The sequence below is a fragment of the Elephas maximus genome, chromosome 7, assembly GCF_024166365.1.
Source record: "Elephas maximus indicus isolate mEleMax1 chromosome 7, mEleMax1 primary haplotype, whole genome shotgun sequence".
In the NCBI taxonomy this organism is placed as follows: domain Eukaryota; kingdom Metazoa; phylum Chordata; class Mammalia; order Proboscidea; family Elephantidae; genus Elephas; species Elephas maximus.
This window is the reverse complement of record NC_064825.1, coordinates 114,804,339-114,825,420: the sequence shown is the minus strand read 5'-3', so window position 1 is coordinate 114,825,420 and position 21,082 is coordinate 114,804,339. Positions and strand designations below refer to the sequence as shown.

General features: G+C 35.6%; 1 protein-coding gene and 1 pseudogene across 1 annotated transcript; one reads left to right on the top strand and one right to left on the bottom strand.

The window, feature by feature from the left end:
* Positions 1–426: 426 nt before the first annotated feature.
* LOC126080460 (olfactory receptor 10AG1-like) lies at positions 427–1,356 on the top strand. Its single transcript, XM_049891675.1, has one exon. The coding sequence runs from the start codon at positions 457–459 to the stop codon at positions 1,354–1,356; it is 900 nt and encodes a 299-aa protein (XP_049747632.1). The 5' UTR covers positions 427–456.
* A 14,820-nt stretch (positions 1,357–16,176) lies between these two features.
* LOC126080766 (olfactory receptor 5F1-like) lies at positions 16,177–17,013 on the bottom strand (annotated as a pseudogene).
* Positions 17,014–21,082: the final 4,069 nt, after the last annotated feature.

The window sequence follows — 21,082 nt, the reverse complement described above, 5'->3', positions numbered from 1 at the left end:
AAAAAAAAAAAAAAATTTGACTTGAGAAAATTCAAGCAGGGTTGTCTATACAGAACAAATCCAAGAATTGAGACTAAACAATAAAGATACACTCTTATTGGGGTAAAATAATCAGATCTCTTTTCTACAAAATAAGCTGTAACTAACAGCGTACACTTCTCAATATCTCTATTGTCGTTACAATCCAAGCTTAATAAAATATAAAAGAACTTTTTTGTTGAATTGATTTTAATAGTATATCAGTTCATTGCTGAAGTTTCAAATGTCATTCTCTAGAAATAGAACATGGTGATGGAGGAATTAATTAATTAATTATGTAGGTTTATACAAATACCTATCCAGTTAACAGAAGTTAATATGCTTTTCAAAATAGCAAATAAATTAACCATCTTGAATTCATCATATCCACAGATGGAAACCAAATTAAAAGCAGAAGAATCAAAAAATACTACAATTATGGAGTTTGTTCTCGTGGGGTTTTCTGATGAACCCAATTTACAGTGGATACTCTTTGGGACATTTTTCATCATGTATCTGTTTATTTTGTTGGGCAATAGCATCATAATACTGATAACAAGAATTGACCCTACTCTCCGGAACCCCATGTATTTTTTCCTTGGCAATTTTTCCTTCTTGGAAATATGTTATGTAACAGTCACTATCCCAAGAATGCTCACGGACATTTGGACCCAGAAAGGAAATATTTCCTTTTTGGGCTGTGCTATGCAAATGTGTTTTTTTCTTATATTTGGAGGCACAGAGTGTTTGCTTCTGACAGTGATGGCCTATGACCGCTATGTGGCCATTTGTAACCCTCTGCATTATCCTGTAGCCATGAACCACAGGGTCTGTATCCAGTTAGTGGCTGGCTCCTGGATCAGTGGAATTCCAGTTGAAATTGGGCAAACGTGCCAGATTTTCTCTCTGTCCTTTTGTGGGTCTAACACAATTAATCATTTCTTTTGTGACATCCCCCCAGTAATCAAGCTTGCATGCGGGGACATATTAGTAAATCAGATGGCCGTCTATATGTTAGCTATGATGTTTTTGATGTTACCATTTCTGTGGATCGTTGTTTCCTATGGCAAAATTATCTCCAATATTCTGAAATTGTCCTCAGCCAAAGGAAGGGCCAAAGCCTTCTCCACCTGTTCTTCTCACCTGACAGTTGTAATCTTATTCTATGGAACAGCTGCTATCAATTATTTACTGCCCAAATCAAATCAATCTGAAGGACTGGGGAAACTGGTCTGTCTTTTCTATACCATTTTGACACCAATGATGAATCCTGTTATATATAGTCTGAGGAATAAAGATGTCATGGTGGCATTGAAGAGGCTGCTACCTAATTATTAACATGATGCAATGACTTGAAATTACAGAAACTATATGCTTATGTTTTTGCCATGTAGATACAATGGGAAAATCTTCTAGTTTTCTTTCTACATTCTTAGAGATAATTTTACAGTGTGCCAACAGTCTCACATAATGTCAAGGTACTTTCGTTTCATAGAATTAACTACTTCTGTGTAATCAAACCACAAATTAACTTAAGTGTAAAAATAAAATCTTGAAGATCAATCTTTTCTCTGACTGAACAAGTGAGGTAAGAGATTTTCTGAATAACACAGTGAAAGACAATTGAGTGTGTTGTATAATTCTGAATTAGGGCCATAATCTGTGATAATTTTTTCTTATATTTCCCATTTCTCCAGATGTATTTTCTGCCTTTCTCTGCCCGTCTTGTTGGATTTAGCCAGTGAGAAACACCAGCAGTAGTTGAGATGGTAGAAGCTGGGGAGAACTTGGCTTTTCTGCACAGTTTTTTCTCTGCTCCTATACCTTGTCTCTGCCCACGTCTCTGAAAGCTACATGTGCTTCAGAGTGTACCCACATCTATGGTCCCATCTCTTGCCGTTCTCCTATACCTTGTCTCTGCCCACGTCTCTGAAAGCTACATGTGCTTCAGAGTGTACCCACATCTATGGTCCCATCTCTTGCCGTTCTCTGGTAACATTATATCCTCCACTTTTAGCTTCAGGTCTTGGTTTTGTATTATCTGGTATTTTCCCCCATAATCCAATCATACCCACCTAAATAGCCTTTACACTAAAGTACTTTAATTGGAATTATCTTGAATGAATTCTATTTCTTGCAGGCTCCCACTAGTTCTTCATTTTTCCATTCTATTCTTGCATACCTTTTGGACAGTGATTTAGCATTTTTTTCTTTGTGAAAGAAAAACAAAAAACTAACCCTTTTAATCTCTAAACTGATTTAAGGAAAACCCATTTTATGCAAATAACAATACTTATATGAAAGCGATTATTACAAATACTCATTTGTTGAGGAATATTTAACCAAAAAAGAATATAGTGAAAAAACAAAATTGGAAGTGAATGGAATTAGGGATTATATTAAGATGCTGGAGTATGTCTATACCATAAAATTATACAGCCCATTAAGAAGATTTTAGAATAGCCATGGTGAAGAAACTTGAAGATGTCTTGACGTGTAAAAGAATTAAAATCTGTTTCTAAAACACCATCCCATTTTTGTAAAACAATGAAATAGAAAACTCTAAAAAACAAACCCATTGCCAATGAATTGATTCTGACTAATAGTGAACCTATATGACGAGTAGAGCTGTCACAGAGGGCTTCCTAGGCTGTAATTTTTACTGGAGCAAACTTCCTTCTCATATGGAGCTCCTGATGGGTTGAACCACCATCGTCTCAGGTAGCAGCCAAGCACTTAACCACTGCACTATCAATGCTCCCTATAATGAAACATGGCACCTCATAACTCCATTCAATTATTTACATCTGCATGTCAGTAGTGGGTATGTATGGATATGTACATGAGCATTTTTTGAGTGGGTGTGGATTAGAAGGGATTATTGGCTTTCTCACGGTGGCAAGATTTCAGATGATTCCTGCTTTATTTTTCATATTTTTCTGTGTAGCTTCAATTTACTGTAATGAGAGTGCAATTGGTATATCACAGGAAATAGTAATCAATATTCATTCTGAAAATAACATAAGAAAATATTTGCATTTCTTCCTTTCTTCTTGCTACTAAATGTCTTAAGAGTCTAGCATGTAGAAGAGAGATTTCAATAGGAGCCAAGGTGTCTTCGATTTGTAAAAGAAACAGAAGTGCATGTGTTTGTTTATTACTTAAAAGGAATCAAAATATATAATATCTATGGTTATTCCTTGAAAAATATCTCAAAGGCATGTAACAATAGAACCAGAGATGGATAAATTTATGATCACAGGAATGAACATATTTAAAAATAAATACCTGTCAGTGAGCTTGAATGACAAAAAACAATCTTTAAAATAAAAAAGGAAAGAGAAATGTCAACCAATATTGAATTAATGAAGAACTTATCAGTAGCCAGCAAATAAAAAAAGACAAATATATAAACTGATAATTTATAACACTACGGACTAATATGGTTTTTCAGTTCTTAACAAATCAAGAATGTAAATATAATAAATAGTAACAACAACATGCTACTGGGAGACTTAAACCAAAGACTGTGTCACCTAGAAAAGATTGTGCCCAAAAGTTGTTGCCAGGACACATTTCACAAATGGTCTGTGATTCATATCTTTCCCAAATATACTTTTGTTATCAAAGTTACCCTCTTAATTCTGTTCTCTTTATCCTATGTTGTCAGCATCAGCATCGTTCATATCAAGGACATTGATAGCTTAATTGAATCCACTTGATGTTTGGATTCACATTTTTTTCTGAGGTTGTATCCTCAGGTTTGTGAATGGAGTAAAGAAAAAAATAACAACACTAGGGACAATGTTATTTTACTATTTTTTTGTATTTGTGTCATGGACTGAATTATACCTCCCCCCCAAATGTGTGTATCGATTTGGCTGGGCCATGATTTCCCATATTGTGTGGTTGTCCTCCATTTTGTGATTGTAATTTTATGTTAAAGAGGATTAGCAGGGGATTGTAACGCCTCCCCCACCCAGGTCACATCCCTGATCCAATGTAAAGGGAGTTTCCCTGGGGTGTGGCCTGCACCACCTTTTATCTTACAAGAGATAAAAGGAAAGGAAACAAGTAGAGAGTTGGGGACCTCATACCACTAAGAAAGAAGCACCTGGAGCAGAGTTTGTCCTTTAGACCCAGGGCTCCTGCTCAGAGAAGCTCCTAGAAGATTAACAAGAAAGACTTTGCTCCACAGCCAAAAGAAAGACTTCCCCTGGAGCTGACACCTTGAATTTGGACTTTTAACCTACTTTACTGTGAGAAAATAAACTTCTCTTCGTTAGAGGCATCCACTTGTGGTTCTTCAGTTAGACAAGCATTAGATAACTAAGACAGTTTGTTTGCCATTTTACTACTTAATTTTTAGAGCTGCAATTTTAAAAAATATTTTAAGAGAAATTCTGTGTTAATTAACATCTAGCTACATTTGGCTTAAGCATTAAGCAAGACACAACACTCTTATGAATAATTATTTATTATTTGGAATCTAAAAATAATCAACTTCACTAATTATTTATTATTTGGAATCTAAAAATAATCAACTTATAAGAATGAGTTGATGAAGCAAAAATGAAAAAAAAGTTTGTGTGTGTGTATTTTGTGTTCTTAATAAACTCAAAAGTCAATGTGTTTTGGGTTATTCTATACTTAAATCATCATTTTTTTTAAATTTCCATCAAACACACATTTGTGGTGAAATAGTTAAAAGGGCAATTGCTTTTCTTTAACAGTACTTTTGTAACTGCTAAAGGTGTTCCTATAACTTACAATCATATTTATCGCTTCCATTTCCAGCACTGGTCGATCTTTTCTATCACTGTCTATATCCCTAAACGTTCCAACCACAACAAACTCAGCTTATTTCACCACACATACATATTCATAGTGATTGAAGCTCAAAGATGACCTAAGTGTGTATGGAACAGGAATTAAGTTAAGAAAATTGGTTTTAAGGTTTTATATATATATATATATATATATATATATATATATATATATATATATTCAAATGGTAAAATGGTCAGCTATTAACATCACATAGTCTGATTTAGTAGGTCTGGAACGGTCTCTGTTAATGTCGTTAGATGCAGTTGAGTTTATTTTTGCCTCATACTGACCCCACGTGATAGTGTAGAAATACCCCATAGGATTTTCTAAGCTGTAATCTGTTTTTTTAATCTGTAGGGTTGCTATGAGTCAGAATCGACTGGACAGCAACAGGTTTTTTTTTGTTAATTTTTGGAATCTTTAGGGGCGCCCATGCACCTGTCAGTTTGTCATGCTGTGGGGCCTTGCCTGTTGCTGTGATGCAGAAAGCTATGCCACCAGTATTCAAATACAAGCAGGGTCACCCATGATGGACAGGTTTCAGCTGAGCTTCCACACTAAACTAGGAACAAGGACCCGGCTGTCTACTTCTGAAAAAAAAATACCCAGTTAAAACCTTAAGAATACTGGTGGAGCATTGTCAAACATAGTGCCAGAAGATGAGCCTCTCAGGAAGAAAGGCACTTGAAAGATGACTGGGGAAGAGCTGCCGCCTCAAAGTGGAGTCAACATTAATGATGTGGTTGATGTCAAGCTTTTGGAATCTTCATTTGCTGATGTGGCACAACTCAAAATGAGAAGAAATAGCTGCAAATATCCATTAATAATCAAAATGTGGATTACATGAATTAAGAATGTAAGAAAATTGGAAATCATTAAAAATGAAATGCATAAACATAGATACACTAGGCATTAGTGAGCTGAAATGAACTGGTATTGGTCGTTTTGAGTTGAACAACCATATATGGTCTGCTATGCTGGGAATGGCAAATTGAAGATGAAAGGCATCATGTTCATCGCCAAAAAGAACATTTCAAGATCTATCCTGAAGTATAATGCTGTCAATATTAGGATAATATCCATATGCCTACAAGGAAGACCAATTAGTACAGCTATTATTCAAACTTATGCCACAACCACTGAGGTCAAAGATGAAGAAATTGAGATTCTTACCAACTTCTCAGTCTGAAATTGATCAAACATGCAATCAAGATGCAATGATAATTACTGGTGATAGGAAGGTGAAAGGTGGAAACAAAGAAGAGGGATCGCTACTTGGAAAACATGGCATTGGTGATGGAAATGACATTGGAGGTCACATGATAGATTTTTGCAAGACCAATGACTTCTTCATTGCCAATACCTTTTTTCAACAACATAAACAGCAACTATAAAAAAAAAAAAAAAAATTTTTTTTTTTTGTTTATGCATGTGGACCTTCCAGATGGAATACACAAGAATCAAATTGACTACATCTGTGGAGAGGCTGGAAAAGCTCAATATCATCAATCAGAACAAGACCAAGGGCCAAGTGTGCAACATACCATCAATTGTTCATATGCAAGTTCAAGCTGAAGCTAAAGAAAATTAGAAGTCCACAAGAGCCAAAATACAACCTTGAGTATATCCCACCTGAATTTAGAAACTATCTCAAGAATAAATTTGAAACATTGAACACTAATGACCAGATACCAAAGGAATAGTGGAATGACATCAAGGACTTTATACATGAAGCAAGAAGTCATTAGAAAGACAGGAAAGAAAGAAAAGACCAAAATGAGTATCAGGAGAGACTCTCAAATTTGCTCTTGAAAGTAGAGTAGCTAAAGAGAAAAGAAGAAATTATGAAGTAAAAGAGCTGACCAGAAGACTTCAAAGGGCAGCTCTAGAAGATAAAGTATTAAAATGAAACGTGCAAAGACCTGGAGATAGAAAACCAGAAGAGGTGAATATGCTCCTTATTTCTCTAACTGAAAGAATTAAAAAAAAAAATCCAATACTTGAGTTGCAATATTGAAGGATTCAATGGGGGAAAATACTAAAAGATGCAGGGAAAATCAAAATAAGATGGAAGTAATGAACAGAATCACTGTACCAAAAAGAATTGGTCAACATTCAAACATTTCAGAAGGTAGCATATGATCAAGAAACGATGGTACTGAAGGAAGAGGCTCAAGATGCCCTGAAAGCATTGGCAAAAAACAAGCCTTCAATAACTGACAGAACACTAACTGAGATGTTTCAACAAACAGATGTAGAGGTGGAAGTGCTCACTCATTTATGCCAAGAAATTTGGAAGAAAGCTACTTGGCCAACTGACTGGAACAGATGCATATTTGTATTAATTTCTAAGTTAGCACAACAGAATGCAGAATTATTGAACAATATCACTAATATCGCACACAAGTAAAATTTTGCTGAAGATGGTTCAAAAGTGGCTGTAGCAGTACATCAAAAGGGAACTGCCAGAAATTCAAGCCAAATTATGAAGAGGGTGTGAAAAAAGGGATATTATTGCTCATGTCAGATGTACTCTGGCTGAAAACATAGAATATCAGAAAGATGTTTGCCTGTGTATTCACTATGCAAAGGAATTGCACTCTGTGGATCATAGAAAATCATGGATAATATTGCAAAGAATGGGAATTCCAGAACACTTAATTATGCTCATGAGGAACCTGTACTTAGAACAAGAGGCAATCACTGGAACAGAACAAGGAGACACTGTGTAATTTAAAGTAAAGAAGGGTGTGTATCAGGGTTGTACTTTTCACCATATTTTTTTAAATCTGTATGCTGAGAAAATAATCTGAGAAGCTGTACTATATGCAGAAAAATGGGGAATCAGCTTTGGAGGAAGACTCATTAACAACATGTGATATGCAGATAACACAGTCTTGCTTGCTGAAAGTGAAAAGGACTTGAAGCACTTATTGATGAAGAACAAAGACCACAGCCTTCAGTGTGGATTACGCCTCAATATAAAGAAAAGAAAAATCCTCACAATTGGACCAATAAGCAACATCATGATCAGTGGAGAAAACAGTGAAGTTGTTAAGGTTTTCATGTCACTCGAGTCCACAATCAACACCCATGGAAGGAGCAATCAGGAAATCATTTGACACATTGCATTGGGTGAATCTGCTGCAAAGATCTCACTGAGATCTTTGCCTACAGGACTGAGTAGCACCTGAAGCACCTGGTTGAAACACCTGGTGTTTTCAATCACTTCTTATGCATGTGAAAGCTGGGCAATGAGTAAGGAAGACTGAAGAGGAATTGATGCCTTTGAATTATGAAACTTGTGAAGCATATGAAATATACCATGGTCTGCCAAAGAGTGAACAAATGGGTCTTAGAAGAAGTACTGCCAGAATGCTTATTAGAAACGAGGATGGTGGACTTCATCTCACATACTTTTAACACGTTATCTGAAGGGGCCAGGTACTGGAGGAGGACATCATTCTTGGTAGATTAGAGGGTCAGTGAAAAAGAGGAAAACCCTCAACATGATGGATTGACACAGTGGCTTCAACAATGGGCTCAAGAATAGCAATGATTGTGAGGATTCCGCAGAATTGGGCAGTGTTTCATCCTGTTGTGCATAGGGTAATTATCAGTCTGAACTGACTTGACAGCGCCTAACAACAACAACAATCTTTAAGGAAGAAGATTGCCAGGACTTTCTCCTGGGGAGCGCTGGGTGGGTCTGAACTACCAACCTTGCGGTTAGTAACCTTTTGGTTAGCAGCTGTACTCTTAAACGTTGCAACTGACCTCTAGGAAAATTCATATATAACTCATTTAGGCTCTTATGGGTTGAATTGTGCCTGCCAAAAACATGAATCAACTTGTCCATAATTTCCACCGTTATGTTATTGACCACAATTTTGCCATCTGATGTGATTTTTCTGTGCATTGTAAATCCTACCACTATGATGTTAATGAGGCAGGATTAGAGGCAATTATGTTAATGAGTCAGGATTCAATCTACAAGATTGCATTTTAAGTCAATTTCTTTTGAGATATAAAAGACAGAAGCTAGCAGAGAGACAGGGGCATCTTCTCCCATACAGTCAAAATTATTGGATTTGGAACTCAAAAAGTGGAACTAGAACAGTCACTATTAAAACTAGATCTAATATAATATTGTGTTTTTTAATTTACTTCTTCCTATGACTCTAGGCTCACTGCATTATTACTGAATTACTAGTATTCAAGAGAAGAATGGTTCCACTGAGTAAAAAGTCAAGTTTCAATTAAATGAAAGTTGTGATTGCCCTCACATTCAGCCTTTTGGAGCTCCTTGTAGCAATTTAGGAATAGGAAGGGGAGAAGGTCATTATCTAGAGTAGGATGATTATTAAATATTCAGTATTACCAAGGAAGGAAAATGTGGTTTTGCTGTATGACGGAATTAAAAAAGAGCATGCCTGGAACCAGAGATTTTACTGGGTTAACTATTAGTACCCCATGTCCAAAAGCACTGAAGAATGGAAAACTAAAACCACCAGACTTACAAAGGCCATTAATACTTAAATTCTATTAGAATTAAGCTTTGAATCAGCACACACACACCCACACACATAAACACCAAATTAAAAAAAAAAAAAAAAAAAACAATGGAAAAGAAAACTGACCAAACTAAATACCGGCAAAGAGTAACGGGGAATGTTAAACTGGCCTCCACAGCTAAAATGCATTTATATTTTTTTGCTAATTATATATATGTATATACTTTTTTCCTGTTTGCACTGACTGCCTTATACGAAGAGGACTGGTGTTGGCTATGTTTTCTATTTAAGATCCAAATGAAAGGAATACTGAATTTACCTGATTCCATATGGTAGCAATGGATCTTTTGTGTTCCCCCGTCTTTTTTTCCCCCTCCTTGAAGATAAAAGACAAGAGTGGATGCTGAAAGGCAAAAGAAATGAACCATGCTAGACAATGTTTTTTCAGACAGTGTTTTGCTGGCCCACTTTCATTTCCCACCCAACTCTGCTTTCGTTTATGTCCTGTGTCACTAAACTCTGGTTTTGATCACTCAGGTTTCCTTGAACTTGGCTTCTGATTGGGTTTGGCCAAGGGAAGACAGTCCGTGGGTGATGCAAATGGTTAGTGCACGCAGCTGTTAGCTGAAGGGGAACTGATAGCAACTTTTTTTTTTTTTTTTTTTTGCCAATGGAGATGAAAGAGATGAACATTTGAGAAGAAAAAGAGTAATGCACTTTTTCCTCTGTTCTTCTCAGCTGTGCTGAAGATCTGCGGTGGCATTTTTTCCTATTTAAAGGCTGTATATCTTATCACAGGAAACACTGGTGGCGTAGTGGTTAAGTCTTACAGCTGCTATCCACGAGGTCGGCAGTTCAAATCCACCAGGTGCTCCTTGGAAACTCTGTGGGGCAGTTCTACTCTGTCCTATAGGGTCGCTATGAGTCGAAATCTACTTGACGGCAGTGGGTTTGGTTTGGTTTATCTTATCACAGAACTCATCCTTCTTGGCTGCAGTCCTCTCCAGGTTCCTGAATAGGTTCTTCCCCTAGCTTCTTTGGTCAACACTGGTGATACTTTCTCAACTCCTGTTGATTTCACTATTCCTGTTCACATTTTCTGAACAATCCCTTCATCAGACTCTTTTTAATTGAGTCTGAGTGTGCCACACTGGCTTGAACAAACTCTTTCTGACATGAATATTTCAAAATCTTTCTTGCTATTCTGTAGTTTCTGATGTCCCATACTCCTATTCCATTCACCTAGCTACCTCACATTTATGTTAAAAGAAGAAATAGAAGGTATCAAATAGGAACATCCTCAAATGCCTGGTAATAAATATGAAAATCTACCTGTACCTACAAAAACATACATTCATCTTTCCATTCTTATTCTGTCCTTCTGATTACAACAGAGGAACTCACTCTATTTCTGCATATGTTCAGATTTCCAGCTTTCCATTCAGAGCTTTGAATCCCATCAACTGGATTTCTCTGAAGACTTACAGATCTTTTATACTTTACTGTTTTGGTTTGGTCAATTGTTACTTTTTTCAGCAGTCTCTTTATGAGAAAGACAAAGTAGACAATCACGACGCAAACACCATTGCTTTACTTTCAATCTACTTGTGTCCTTGAATCTAAAATTTGTCACCTTTTAGTAATATATAGCAGGAACTTCAATTGTTTTTTTTTTTTTTTTTTTTGACTAGTCTGACAACCTCTGACTTTTGACTGGATTATTTTGACTGGATTATGTTTATACTTGAAGCCATTTTACTTTTTGTTTTGTATGTAGCTCTTTTTTTTTCTCTCCATTCCTCCTTTACTCTTTTCTTTTGCAAAGTGTGAATATTTTCTAGTGTAAGTTTTAATAATATTTTTACTATTTCTTGTGTTATTTCTTAGTGTTTATTCTAGGCTTTACAATATAGACCAAAACTTAACAGTGATTCCTTCAGATTTGCACTAACGTAGTTCTGATGATAAGAATATGTTACTTCTGTGTAGCTCTATTCTCGCTTTCTCCTTTTTGGCTACTACTCTTATACTTTTTGTATCTCTGTGTGTTATAAACTCCAAAATAAATTATTTTAATTCTTACATTGTTTTTTGTTGTTCTTCGGTGCAATTGAGTTAGTTCTGACTCATAGTAACCCCTTGTACAACAGAACAAAACGTTGCCCGTCACTTCTCCATCTTCACAATTGTTGCTGTTTGAGCCCATTACTTTATGTAGATTTATGCAATAAAAGATAATGAGAAAAGAGGAAAAAAAAGTATGTATTCATAATGTTTACTGCATTAACCTTCTTATTTACCATTTCTGGTTCTCTTCATTTGTTCCTCTGGACTGGCACAACCTTATTTCCTTACTCCTACACAGCTTCCTTCCCACATGCCTGTGTGCCGTTATTGTCAGATATATTTTATTTCTACATTTCGTAGGCCCAAACAGAAATCATATACGTATTGCTTTATACAATTGCTTTTTTAAATCAGTTAAGAGAAGAAATGAAAATACGCATTATACAGTCTTTTACAGTGGTTCAGTGGTAGAATTCTCACCTTTATGAAGGAGACTCAAGTTTGATTCCTGGGCAATGCAACTCACACACAGCCATCGCCCGTCTGTCACTGGAGACTTGTGTGTTGCTTTGATATGAACAGGATTCAGTGGACCTTCCAGACTAAGATCTAGTAGGAAGAAAGGTGATCTGCTTCTAAATAAACCCTGTGGATCACAATGGCCTGCTCCACAATAAATAATGGGGATAGTGCTGGACCGGGCAGCATTTTGTTCTGTATACATGGTGTTGTCATGAGTCCTGGATCAACTTAAAGGCAGCTAACAATAACAACACTTCTGATACAAAGCTATCAGCCTATGCCCAGGGGAAAAATGTAATGTGTATTATTATTAAAGGAAAAATCAAGATTAACAAATTGGAAACAAAAAAATCATCGACAATGGCCCATTTAAAAACACAACTTGTTACTTGTTGCTCTGCCTCTGACATCATTATATGAGCCCACGGTTAGCTGGTAAACTACTACAGGGAATACAGCTATGGCATTACAATCAGCCATAGTTATATCTTTATCATTTGCTCTTTAGCTGTGATGCTTCTTCCTTCTAACTAATGCTTGCTAAATCTACCATTTCTAATGATTCTGATACACAGTCTTCTTTGTTAACACATGATTTCAACATGATGATTTTATGATGCATGAAATAAAACCAACTTTTCTTTCACTTTTTTTTAATGGTACTTATGTAAGCATTATGATTCTCATAAAAACAAAATTTCTATTCCCCTAAAAAACAAAACGAAACAAAAACCTGTTGCCACCAAGTTGACTTCCACTCACAGAGACCCCGTAGAACAGGGTAGAACTGCCCCATAGGGTTTCCAAGGAGCACCTGCTGGATTCGTACTGTCGACGTTTTGGTTAGCAGCCATAGCACTTAATCATTACACCACCAGGATTTCCTCTGTTCCCCTATTCCCTCCAAATCACATTTTTTTCACCTTGCTTCTTCTCCTGCTCCTATATTAATAAATCTGACATGTCCTCAACAAAATCTCAATGAAACGAAACTATGTTTTATTTATTTATTTTATGTGTTCATTCATTTGACAATACAGAGTTAAAATTATCATACAAATTCCGGAGGTTGAGGGCTTGCAGCCCAATTCAGAAATTCAGACAAATTTTTGACATAGATCTTAATCAGGTCGATCCCTGGCTTGCAAAGCTTCAAAATTCCGTGGTCAGTATTTATCACCTCCTAAGCTGGCAATAATTTTTGGTAAGTTACCGAACACAAACACCTCTAATGTGATGGTTGTGGGCAATGTCTTCACAGAAGCATTAAAATGCCAAAATTAAAAGAAAATCTCATTGATAGTATGCACAAAGTTCCCAGCCAAAGCAGTAAATTGTATTTAAGTTTAGCTACAGTGACTACATTTCTACTTTCTGATGTCACAGGTTCTGTTTGACATACATTCTATACTTGACACATTGTATTTGACATATATCCCATATTTTCAATACAGCCATTAAGTCATTCTGTATTCCTCTTTTACAGATTAAATATTCTCACATCAACTTGACCACTTTTTGACTTTTTTTTTTTTTCTAGACACCTGGACAATTTGGGTACTACTACCTTCTTAGCATAATAGTGTTTATTTGTCTCCTCTGAAGCGTGTTGACTATAAATTAATATACCATCATTGGTTTTATTGGACCAGTGTGAATTGAAATAGAATTATTTCTTCAATTAACTAGGGCATTAGTCTTATTTTATCACTAGAAGCATGACTTCCCATAGCTAATAGAACTATGTAAAGTATGGTGTACAAATTAGTTGACATTTAAGTGAATTCAAAAATTTCTATACATTAATATTAAACCATTTGTACACATTTGTTTTCTGTCTATATATGGGACTCTGTCTCTTAATAATATAACATTAATGTTTTTGGTTTATTATTTGAACCCATATGATTCTTGAATTCCATTACTTCTTCCAAATTATTTATTTCCTTTTTCAGCTTTGTAATGTTCATGTTTTGGAAGCCAAGTCTCTATTTGGCCTCACGTGGTTTAGTGGTTAAGAGCTATGCCTGCTAACCAAAAGGTCTGCAGTTCCAATCCACCGGGCACTCCTTGGAAACTCTATGGGGCAGTTCTACTCTGTCCTATAGGATTTCTGAGTCGGAAGAGACTTGATAGCAATCTTTTTTTTTTTTTTAAATCAGTATTGGGAAACCCCGGTGGTGTAGTGGTTAAGTGCTATGGCTGCTAACCAAAAGGTCGGCAGTTCAAATCCACCAGGTGCTTCTTGGAAATCCTAGGAGGCAGTTCTACTTTGTCCTGTAGTGTTGCTATGAGTTGGATTTGACTTGGTGGCAATGGATAATCACTACTGAACATACCGTGCAGAACAAAATCTAGTGGCAATATCTCAAATTCCCTTAATTAACTTTAACAAATTCATTATCCAAAAAAAGATTGAGCAAAGTTGAAGTATTAATTGATACCTGTGCACTTTTGGGAAGGGTATAACATCAAATATTTAAGTGAAAACAAGAGAGATCGGGAAAGTAGAAAAATAAAAACAATTAGGATACTATAGCAGAGAGAAAAAAAGAGCATTAACTTTATAAAGGAGGGTTTGATAAATATTGTCAAACATTAAAGAAAGAGGTGAAGAAATCACATTATATACAAAATTATGTTTCTCATCACTTTTTAAAGCAAAATTTCCTTTGAGTTAGAGAAAACAAAATTTTTTGAAATTCTTTTCATATAAATACATTGAACAATAAGCCAGGGAATTTGACAATTTTTTTTTTTAAAAAAGTTTTACTGCATGTAATTAGGAGTTAGAGAAAGTATCAAAATCTATGTAAAACACATATTCAATGAATTAAAATGGACCCAGCATCAGAAAGTGGTACTAGGTTCCAAAGATGGCAATATCTGCAGACTTCGTAAATGAGATTAATCAGATTGAGGACAGCTGAGTTAGACAGCAGAGTATATGGCTCAAAATAAGATATGCTGAAAACCCCAAACTCTGGAATGACTTTATTGCATCTCCAACACGTTTTTTCTATCCCTAAGTTTTACAGAGGAAGCCACATAATATTACTGTTTCATTATGCGATGTTATGATCAATACATAATTTCCTTAAAACACACATTGTAAATAAACCTTTGATGGCAACCTCCATATTAATTGTGCTTCCCATTTATATTAAGGTGACTTTCAATTGCTCTCTATTAACAATTGAAAGAAGATTTCTATGAAGAAAATCAAGAACCTAATAAAGAATTTGTGTAAGATTCATACATTGAAGACTCATCTACTTCCTTTAAAAGTCTGTTGTCTATTGGGACCCTTTGTAATAGATGAGTGGGTTGTATCTTTTTTTTTTTAATTTCTGATGTGTGTGTATGTGTGTGTGACTCCGGAAGACAGAAAGGGGAAGAAGGGTTCAGAAAGTTTCAAGAAAAGGGTCAGGGAATGAAAGGAGTGCTGTCATTGGCGCATTCAAATCAGTCAGCAGTGTCCTTAAGAGCCAATTTTTGCACGAAGGCACATTCATTCTTTAACAAATGTAGGTGTATATAGGTAGGGAAAGAGAAATAGAAAGATAAAAGCTTGGAAGTGTAATAAAAGTTTAGTCCTGAAGTTTGATTTAAGCATCCTTCTATGATATATATCACTAAATTTAAAAAAAAATCCATTATAACTTCAAAGCATTTATGAAATATGTTATAGATAGCTAACAGTTATCTTAACAAGTGGTAAAAAGGAATGCATATGGGAAAACACTGAATAAAAAAAAAAATTTTTTTTTTGGTGGACCAAAATATTCTATATGGCTAGTTCTATGTGATATTGTGACTTTTGTCTCTAAATAGTTAATCTCCTTTTTTCTACAGCCAAGTGTGCATTATGAATAAGTTCTATTTTTAAAGACCCAGTAACCATACAGACTGATTATAACATAAACATCCATGCCCCTGTTATTATTTGTCTATCTTTAATTAGATACAGATATTTGAGTATTAAAAGAATGTGTTTACTTTGAAAATATTCTAATGAGAACCTGTGTGTTTGAATTAGCCCTTGGAAGTTAATCAAAAACTTTATTTTATTTGGAAAATAATTAAATACTCAATTTAGTTCAGAAAAATTAACCAGGTGGCATCAGAAATGAAGGGATTCTTTTCCTGGTAGTCACATTCCACAAAGCCTTCTTTACTTCCTTATTCCTGAGGCTGTAGATCAGGGGATTCAGCATGGGGATCACTACTGTGTAGAACACAGAGGCCACTTCATCTTGACTCAGGGAGTAACTAGACCTGGGTCGCAGATAAGTATAGATGGCGGTTACATAGAACAGAATTATAGCAGTCAAGTGGGAGGCACAAGTTGAGAACTCTTTGCGCCTCCCCTCCCCTGAATGCATACGAAAGATGGAGAAGAGAATGTAGGAGTAGGAAGTAAGGATGACCAGCAGAGTTCCAAACATATTTATAGCAGCGAAAGTGGAAATGATGCTTTCATTCAGGCGTGTGTCAGAACAAGAGAGCTTAAAAAGAGGGGGGCTGTCACAGAAGAAGTGATAGATTATATTGGAACCACAGAATGGTAAGCTGCTTACATAACTTGTGTTAACCATGGAGTTCAGCAATCCTGCTGTAAAGGCCCCAGCTGCCATTTTAAGGCAGACTGTCCTGGACATGATTAAGGAGTAAAGGAGTGGGTTACATATGGCCACATAGTGATCATAGGCCATTAACCCAAAGAGGATGCATTCAGTTGTTGCCAGGGTGATAAATACATCTGCAGGAAGCAGCCAGGAAAGGTGATGGTTTTCCTCTCAGACAACAGATCTACCAGCATCTTTGGGGTGATGGTGGATGAGTAGCAAACATCCACAAAGGACAAGTTAGCCAGGAAGAAATGCATGGGTGTGTGAAGTCGAGAGTCCACCCTGATTAGCAGGATCATCCCCACATTCCCCAGGACTGTGAGTGTGTAAATCACAACAAAGAGCAAAAAGAGGGTGATCTGTAGCTTCAGGGTGTCTGCTAATCCCAGCAGGGCGAACTCGGTCAGTGAGGTTCGGTTTTTTCTGGTCATTTGTTACAAATAGAATTTGTTTAAACTTTGGATCAAGTGTAAATATTTCCCTCTCCAAAACTTTACAGGAAGAAGTTGAAATGTCAATGAGGATATTTACACACAGAAAAAAAAAAAAAAATAAAAACCTAGGATAACATGGAATAGTAAATGAAATGACTGAAGTAAGAGGAAAAATAGAGTACTACTGGAAAATGTATTTTGTTTTAACAAGCGATTATTTGTTTTGAAACTGGGTTGGATGACTTTTAAATCACTTATCTAAGTCCACAGACTCCAGTTCAGCTTCTGCAAATGTAACACTGGTTGTTCTCTTCTTTGTATGCCAGGGCACATTAAAATGTACAGGATAGAAATATTCTTGCTGAAGTTTCTTTGATTCTTTTTACGGTTATGTGGATTTAACTCAAAGATAATATTTTCTCTCCCTTAAAACCACTATGATCATCTCTCAAAATTCATACATTCCCCCTATAAATAGCTTTTGTACTACCCTAAGTAGGAAAAATTTTGACAATTCAATCTAAGAGATACTTTGACATCCATTATACATTTAAGAATAATTTTGTAATTTTGTATAGTGAGCTAAATGGTTGTTCTTGTTACGAGGATGACACATATACCAAATTAACGTCATTTAATAGCAGATAGGGTATTTCTGCATCCCAGTGAACAACAGTATGAAATCCTTAGAACGTCCTTCCCAGAGAGCATCTTACCTGCGCAGTCTATCAATTTCATTAAGTTTCTCATTTTTGAGATACCTTCTGAGTAAATACATGTTAAGGTACTTTTATTTTGTTTTCCGTCAAGAGGATTGAGGAGCTATGGAGATTAGATGTAGGTATTAATTGTGAAGTCAATTCTCTAATGACAGAAAGGTTAATCTCAAAAGGAAATACAACATGACACTGAGCACATGTATATGGACTTCAAAGCTGATGGAATCAGACCTGTGGAGCTTGCATCATGATGTGGCTTCTGCTCTCCATGTTATATTACAGTTCTTCACCAAAGTCCGATTAATCAGTTTTTAATTGACTGTTTACATTTCTTCTCTCTTGGTATTTTTACCTTATTCCAAAGGAATAGATAGAGCACTACCAAATTTGTACTTTTCTTTGTGTGTGTACATCTGGGTAAATTTAACCTACAATTCAGCTCTGTTCCCCAGTGAAATTAAGGAGAATGGGAAACTATCTAGTATTCTTTGTGACCATCTTCAAAGAAGTACTCTTGCCTGAGCAGATAGGAAAATAGATAACCATACCAAGTTTATTTTTATGATTTCAACTCTTTTTTTCTTGGTTGTTTGCAATTACTTTTGGTGACTATCATTCTATAAGGGGTGATACAATAGTGTTTCTAGACCAAATTCACAAGCGAAAAAAGATGTGATAAACCTCATTAGATGTCCATACGCAAGGAAAATCTATTTGCGTAAAACTTTGTCAGACTTGGAGGAAAATCTGTTTTTTTTATTATTATTACTATTATTTATTGTGCTTTAAGAGAAAGTTTACAAAGCAAGTCAGTCTCATACAAAAACTTGCACACACCTTGATATGTACTCCTAAATGCTTTCCCCCTAATAAGACAGCACACTCCTCCTCTCCACCCTGTGTCCCCCATGTCCTTTCAACCACTTTCTTTCCCCCTCTGCCTTCTCATCTCACCTGCAGAAAGAAGTTGCCCACATAGTCTCATGCGTCTACTTGAGCCAAGAAGCTCAGTCCTCGCCAGTACCATTTTCTGTCTTATAGTCTAGTCCAATCCCTGTCTGAAAAGTTGGCTTTGGGAATGGTTCCAACCTCGGGCTAATAAAGGGTCAAGAGACCATGACCTCTGGGGTCCCTCTAGTCTCAGTCAGACCATTAAGTCTGGTCTTTTTATGAGAATTTAAAATCTACATCCCACTGTTCTCCTGCTCCATCAGGGATTCTCTGTGGTGTTCCCTGTCGAGATAGTCATTGTTGGTAGCCAGATACCATCTAGTTCTTCTAGTCTCAGGCTGATGTATTCTCTGGCCATTTCTGTCTCTTGTGCTCATCTTTCCCTTATGTCTTTGGTGTTCTTCATTCTTGGAGGACACCTTAAGGGATCATTTTACCAGCAAGGGTATAATGTTCACAGGTACAAACATTACCGTTCTGCTACCTATTTCTCCTCTGATAATGTGGGAAATATAGACAAACAACATAGACCACTACAGTAGTAGAAATTTTTTTAAAAAATGGACCGGAGAGGACTAGAAAGCTTGCTGGGAAAATTGGCTTCATAACAGATGTTCTTGGTATTTTTGTAACAATATATGTGTTTGTGTTATGTAAAAGTGAATATTTTAAGAGCTAAAATGTTGAGCTTATTAGAATTATTTTCTAAAGACAGGAGGAATGGGAAAGAGGTGTTTGAGTAGAGACCACCATAAATTTGAGAACCCAATGATCATGAAGATGTCACAGGGCCAGGCAATATTTTTTTCTGTTGTTCTGAGTCAGTTGACTAGACAACAGCTACCAACAATGAAGACCTTCTATAGTGTGTCTTCACCACAAATACCTTTGTTTTGAATGGTATTGGCTACCTGCTTTTTGCTAAATCCAAAGGACTTGTTTCACTTATTAATTTATTGAAGACTGAAGAATTTACACATCTATTCAACCTGCATTATATGTATTTATATATTTGTTATCTGTATTTTTATTCTTATTCTCTTTCATCTTATTAGGTAATTCAGATACTAGTTTACACTGAAGACGCTTAGAAGATATATTCTAGTATTCTGGCAATTGTAGTCTCTTGACTCAGTATAAACTGGGTACTCATTAAATGGAAGCTTATGAGTTGTAGAGTAAGTTCCATATTTTTGCATGTTCATTTACTCAAATATTAAAAAAAAAACTGTGTAAAAAAGTAGTTTGAAAAGGTATATTGAAATGAGCTAAATTTTTTTCTTAATCATTGGTTTACATTAAAAGAAAAGATGGTGCTCACTTTTTTTCTTGTTGATTCAGAGTTCCATATATCTTGATTTTATTAAATGATTGTCATTTTCTCTACAATTAAAAAAATTTAAAAACTTACCTAAACTTCAAAGGTATCATGAAGCCATTAATTACAAAAACCTTTTTAATTCTGTTCATAGGACATATTCATAGCAGTATTTACCATTATCAGTTACCTGTTTATTTTTTTCCACTTTTTTACTTTCCTAATAAACTTTGTCAGAGCACAAACTTTTAGAATCACTATCCAGTAAAATAAAATAGTGCCTGCCATGTAGTAGATATTCAATAAATATATGCAGATGAAATAATGAATAAATAAATGAATTAGTTTATATTTTAAGGTATAAATTTAAAAATCCTTTAATTCATTCAGTTTTATGTTGTTGTTGTTGTTGGGTGCTGTCAAGTTGTGTTTGACTTACAACAATCCCATGTGACAGGGTAGGACTGTCCCATAAGGTTTTCTTGACAAGAGCAATAGCAATCTTCAAGGAAACAGATCACCAGTTTCTTCTTCCCAGGAGCTTATCCCCATTTGGTTCACAGCAGAGCACTTAACCTTTTGCACTGCCAGGGCTCCGTATTCCATTTATAAATGATTAGTTTTATATATCATTGTTTCTTGGACTGAGAACATTTTTACGTATGTCATTTATATAAGGATTATTCTCAGGATGCTAACATTTTACTCTAATAAGATTCTTAGTACTAATAAGGCAAATTCATGTAATACATTTTAAAGATGAGAGTGTAGGAAAAATAGGTCTTTTTGTAGCCATTTCTGTTGCTGAAATGCATGTAGATTTTAAGTTCTATTTTTTTATACAGCAGAATTAAGTTATGTTGAATCATTAAAATCTTAATTTAAAAAGAAGAGCAAAATACATGAAGATATTTTCAGAATGTAATACCCACGTCAGAGGTCACAAAGGCTACTCTCAGGTTTAATGATCTCACAGATCTCAGTAAAGTCATTATACTCATCATTATGGTTTACTACAGTCAAAGGATACATGCTGAAACTGGCAAGGAAAAAGACACATAAGGAGGAGCCCAGGAGA

What these genes read in the sequence shown, in the direction of transcription:
- LOC126080460 (XM_049891675.1), top strand. Translation starts at nt 457, where the DNA reads ATGGAGTTTGTTCTCGTGGGGTTTTCTGATGAACCCAATTTACAGTGG.